We start from the raw sequence: 6,000 nt of genomic DNA on the forward strand, positions 1-6,000 counted from the left end.
GCAGGCATTGACCAAAGCATTGACTTTTAACAGGCTATACCATCTAAACTGACTTCCTGGAATTCAGCACCACCATAAAAAGAACAGCTCCCTGAGTCGTGTGCAGCAGATCAGCACTCTCTTTCAGCAGCCCTCCCCTAGTCCAGCACACAGCTCCTTTACCACTGTGAGTGAACAGGCTCTTATTTATAGAGCACAGCTTACTTTATGATGTATTTCGAAACACTAGTCATCTTAGTCCAGCAAAGACCAGGCTCTAGCTTGCAGGTTTTGTCAATGAAATCACATTTTCTGGAGGGAGCGACTAGCTAAAAATTGATCCACCAACTTTAATGCCCAGGCAGCAAATTACACATAACAGCCACAAATCACAAAGCTATTTCGCTCCATTTATGAGCAGTTAATGCTATTTAGGAATGGGAACGAATTTCAGCCAAGTGTGCAGAATAAAAAGTTGCAATTGTGTGTTTTATTTCTTGGCCTTTATTTGAGCCAGTGATCAGCTATTAGGCGGCCTGACGGCTCGCAGGGTTTCACACACAGGTGGAGCTATAAATAATGCATGGACTGTAACATATAGAAGTTGAAGTGCTCTCTTTTCATTCTGACACGGCTTTTGAAACTGATTTTTATGCTGTCAATCAAACTTGAAGTTCTCAACTTAATGTTACAATAATCTGTTTCTAAATTAGTATTCATAGTGCATGCTAGCCAGCTCTGGGTTTCAGTTCAAATATTAAAATCTGTTGCACTTATGAATGGCAAAGTAAATCTACTGACTAGCTGTTCAAAATATTAAAGTCTGTTGCACTTATTATTAATGGCAAAGTAAATCTACTGACTAGCTGTTACCATAAAGTTAGTGTTTAAAGGAACTATCAAGTTTAATTATCTTCGCAATTTACACCATTCCCACCTTATTCGCTCAGGCTGTTGTTTGAATCGGTTTTGGAAGTTCCCTGGAGCTTTGCGATATTTTCGAGTTAAAAAGTGTTTTATTATTAATGAAACTTTGGAAACTTTGGGTCTCTTCTCTTATGCACAAATCTAAAAATGAATCCTCTGATGCCGGGAGACCTATAAATATTTTGGTGAGGATATCAGGACAGCCATCGACGCCAAAACAAGCTACACAACATCTTCTGAAGTGCCCCACATCTGACTCTCAACCCGAACTTTGCTCAGTCAAACTTAGGCCGTGACATTGCACACAGATAACCTCGTGCTCACTCTGTTTGCTTGCTAATACATAATTCATTTCCAGAAAACACTGTGTTGGTGGGCTGTGAGAGACTGCAAGAGCTGTGTTTTAGAAATGAGCCCAGGTGGAAAGTCTAAAAGAATGGAAATGAGTTACTCTGGGTATTTATTTGTTTATTTTTGCATAAAATAAGAAATGTTGTTGTTGGTGGAGAAAGATTTGACACAATGCTGCACCTGTTCAGTGTAGGGTTGACAATGTAGCCTTCACAGGACCACTTTCATTTCCATGCAGTTTACGTGGCATCTATTAAGTGGCTTATCAATATTTATACATGCCTGGGGCTAAAAGAAGAGAGGATGGTATGTCAAAGGTGAATCGACACCCATCAAGTACAATCCCTCATGCCATTACATGCTTCTCTAATGGAAAGCTGTGGTGACTTGGTATGAATTAAGTAAATGGCATATCAAGTGGCTGACTGCTTGTATCTGTTGTGCAGTTTTAGACTGAAGTCTTGCTATGATTGACCTCTGTACTGTTCTACTGGGGTACATTGATATTCTGCTCCTCCCCTTTTGTCACACGCCTGATTCAATCTCCGTGTTTAATGAGCCATTGCTCTCCCTCTCTGGATTTTGAAGTGTACAGACAACAGCTATGAATGTGTTCCTGTTTCCCATAATCCTCTGGGTTCCCTGGGTCACGCCAAAAATCAACAGTCTCATTGAATGGATAAACGGGTCATTGGAGTCAAACTACACAAAGTCGTCATTTTATAGGTTGTAAGTTGTGACGGTCTTGAATGTCACTTGATATAACTATCGTTTAGGATGTTGACTTTGTATTAGATGGTGTTGTTTGCCTGTCTTATCTTTACTTTTGTCTTCAGGACTGAAAGCTCAAGGAAGTCTCTTTGAGGTAGAACAGTCGGCACGTCACCTGAAGGTCACGGATAAATAAACAAGAGGATTTAATGTAGTGAATACTAGTACAAATTGAACTCTGAACTACTTTGTCTGAACTGTTTTATCTTGCAAAGTGGAGACGGCCCATGACACAGTGCTATTAAGCAGACACAAATTATCCCAACGGAGCAGGGAGCGTTTGATGGATATGGAGGGTAGTCTTTATACCTCTGTGCTCAATGAGCAGTGCAAATCCAGTTTGTGGCTGTCATCAGCAGTGATTCTAGGTTTTCAGCCTTTGGGGGGTTCAACCCTGCATCCAAATATGAGCTACTGTAGCTCAGAGGAATGTTTCTTGCTTTAAGAGTGACAGATTGTAAATTTGATTCTTACTTGACTGAGATTTTCTTTTTTTGAATGTAACAAATGTTGTGTGTGTGTGTGTGTGTGGCTGCCACTGTGTGGAAAGGGGTAGGGTTTCATAGTGTAACCTCAGTGTACTTCAGACGCTGTTTTCAATACACGTGAAAAGATCACGCAGGGCTCCACTAAACGGTTGCAACTACAACAAAGTAAAAATGATTTACAATCTAGTTGTTCATGTGCAGTTTCATCAATGTCATTTCGTTAGGGTGAGCACCAGTGCTTCTTTCACGCAGCAATGAAAACAGTGTATTGATGTCTGATTCTTGAAAGAATTAGTCAAAAACAAAAAAAATCCCAAATCAGCCTCAGTAAGTGAATCATTCAATGAACCACAAATCCTTTTTCAGTTACAGTATGTCTGATTCAAAATGAGCAGGAACTGTTATTGTATACTATTGTATTGTATATGTATACTTCAATGTATGATGTTGTAACTTTGTTTAGGTGACATGTTGAAACCATAAAACACATGAAATTTATACCACACATTAGTAGTATCACAATAAGTAGTATCACTATAGTAATTTGTACAAAAAGTGAAATTGTCTTTTTTTGTATAGCCTACTAAATCTTCTTCCTGTTTCATTTTAGAAGCCAATAGCTGCATTTTCGTTCTTTTCTTTTTTGTCTGGAGTCCTGTTGCATAAAGCCTGGGGCTTACATTAATTGTAGATTATAAGAGGACTGATGAAACGGGTGCCTAGAAACCTAATCAAAACTATTAAAAAACATTGCATGTTCTTACTACTATTTGTCAGACACAACTAACCGACCATTATCACTATCAGTAAAATTTTGTTTTAGAAAACGGGTAGTTGCAGACTAGATGATTGGCAATTGCTGGACAGGGGAGGAGCCACAGTCTCACAGAGGAGTCCTCTCCATTATCATAAACTACCTCCGCCCACCCCACTGTGGATCTCTCTCTCTCTCTCTCTCTCTCTCTCTCTCTCTCTCTCTCTCTCTCTCTCTCTCGGTCTCTCTTTCCTCTGTTAATTCAGTTCTGGACAGCGCCGGGTACTGATGCTGCTGCCCGTGTAGTCGCATGTATCCTGGGGGCTTCCTCCCACTCATCACAGCTCGAGAAACCGCATGTAGAGCCGTTCGGTCTCTGTCGCAGAAAAGTCTCCGCAGTACTGCATCGGAATAAGGGCTCAGTGCAAACAAATCTTCAACTGTATTCGTGCTTGTGAGTGTGGCGCTTTTCTGCATCAGCGCTAAAGGAAGTTCTGTTCTGTCGTGCGGTGGGTGACTGATGCTGTGAGATGCGTCGTGTTTAGCGCACGGAACCCCGATTTATTCGCCTAGGCGGGAGAATAGAAACCCCAACAGTTAATGAAGCACATTTTAACTTATGATATTGATTCGGATTTGCTTGGAGATCTTGAGCATCAGGATGTTTTGATGGGTGCTCTTCAAACCGGGTTACTGAAGAATTCGCCTTCAACAGAAAAAAAGCATCGGCTAACAGTTTGAAAGGAGGACAAGCTGCCTTTCTGCACAGGATTTAAAACTACCGTTGCTTCGACATCTTTTTGAACCTATAGAGGATAGATTTTGACAGGAGAGATGAAAGTTTTTCCGGCAGTATTGTTTCTGATCACATTTTGGAGTCTGGAGTGGGAACCCGTGCTTCCCGATTCAATAATTCACATTGGTAAGTTCAGATCTCTGATACACCATCAATGACTGTAATTCCTCACTCAACCCACGTTGAGAAAAGCTAAGCATTGTCGTGCAATTCTTTGAGATACTGAGGCCAGACTAACGTTGAAAATTTTTGTGGGTGCAATATCAGGTTAGAGAGATGAACATCTCCATCTGTCCTCATCAATGCGTCCATTATGTAGTCTATACGGTGGGTGAGAACAGGTGGTTTGACTGGAAATTATTCCTCGCGACACCGCATTGTATGCACGCATCATTATGACATCGTTAAAAAACACTTGTATTTGCAAAGATCGAGTGTTGGTAATAGGATACTCTTTGGAATTGAGCGAACGCGCATGTGCGCGTGCATGTTTAGCGATGGGTACGAGGATTGGCACTGCGCGCGAGATCGGATAGGGTCCAAGAGAGGTCTTAAATCAGAGCAGTAAAAAAGGGTTCCTCCGAGGGGCCACTGTGTGGAGGTGGAGGCCAGGGTTCTGGGGATTTGGCAGGAGGGAATTTGGCGTGGGAGCATGCGCGTGTTTAATTTAATTAAAGCTTGATGCACTAAACAAATAAATATTGTAGCGCATGTGTTGGCGAGATGGCGTGGTGCTGCATGCCTGAAAGTTGGTTAAATAAATCACGCGATATCCATTTAATGAATAAAACATCCCCAAATGATCCATTTACATATGATTCTAATGTAAATGGGCGAGTTGGATAAATTATATTATATACATTTATTTATATATATATATATATATATATATATATATATATATATATATATATATATATATATATATGTATGTATGTATGTATGTATATATATATATATATATATATATATGCAAAATACACTAAACAATAGGCTATAATTTGTAGTGATCTATTTATAAACTACGTTAAAGGCAATACGTTGTTTTTCAATAACATGTTTTGTTAAATAAAAGTATGAATTATTTTATAATTTTAAATGGAATTTGATGGTTGTTTGAATTGTATTTTTTTTTAAGTTCGTTTCTTATTGTATTCTATGTTAATTTTACGTCTTTGTTTTAGTGTTATTTGCACTGTGCTTTGTATTTGTTATTAGTCACAGTTGGATAGGCCAGTTGTGTTGTGTTATCTTTAAGACATCATGTGACCTTTCATAGCCTACCACATGTGGCCACACACATACAATTTAATGATATACAGTATACAGTTAAGACATGAAAACTAAATAGGCTACTAAAAGTCATCTCGTAATGCGCGTAACATGCCTGTATTTTTCATTTATTTATCTGGTCTTATTATCCTACTATTTATCTGCCAAATACAGTTGCCAGTTACTGGTACTTTTACAGTAGCCTACTTTTTTTTTTTTTTTTTTTTTTTTACTGTGTTCGTATTTTACTTATTTGATCGATGCAAGTTGTAATCAAAGTACAAAAAAAAAAAGTAGGCTACATAAGCAATCTACCAAAGCAAACAGGTGGTCTACAAGACATTCAAGATATTTCATCTCCATCCAGAAATGCTTTTCGCCACACATACGGTTCTTTGCACAGCGGTCTCCCTTAATATGAAACAATAAATAAGATTGAAAGCATACAGAAACAAATTCATATACGTTTACGCCTCCTCTTTACCACCGTACAATGCTTTTGCTTGTTTCAGAGGTATAGCTTAGACAGTTTGGCTTGTCATTAGTAATTCCCTCCTAATCGGTTCTCTGCAATACCTCAAGTGAAACCGTGACGTCGTTTCTTTTCGGCGAGACGACTGATGAAGGCATTTTATCATACGCGCTTTCCTTGATTGCAGAGG

At 39.2% G+C, this 6,000-nt stretch overlaps 1 protein-coding gene across 4 annotated transcripts in view; it reads left to right on the top strand.

Moving 5' to 3' along the window:
* The first annotated feature begins 3,513 nt into the window (after positions 1–3,513).
* Positions 3,514–6,000, top strand: part of grid2 (glutamate receptor, ionotropic, delta 2) — a 438,477-nt gene continuing 435,990 nt past the window's right edge. For 3 of the 4 annotated variants that reach the window (XR_014211127.1, XR_014211128.1, XM_082188353.1), the window contains exon 1: positions 3,515–4,192. Coding sequence is in view for 2 of the 4 variants with exons in the window: in XM_082188353.1 (XP_082044479.1) it covers positions 4,105–4,192 (88 nt within the window). In the remaining 2 variants the exon portion in view is untranslated. Of the gene's footprint in view, positions 4,193–6,000 lie in introns of all 4 variants that reach the window. The other variant, XM_082188355.1, reaches the window with a different exon arrangement.

This window comes from Leuciscus leuciscus (assembly GCF_965113295.1).
Source record: "Leuciscus leuciscus genome assembly, chromosome: 13".
Classification (NCBI taxonomy): Eukaryota; Metazoa; Chordata; class Actinopteri; order Cypriniformes; family Leuciscidae; genus Leuciscus; species Leuciscus leuciscus.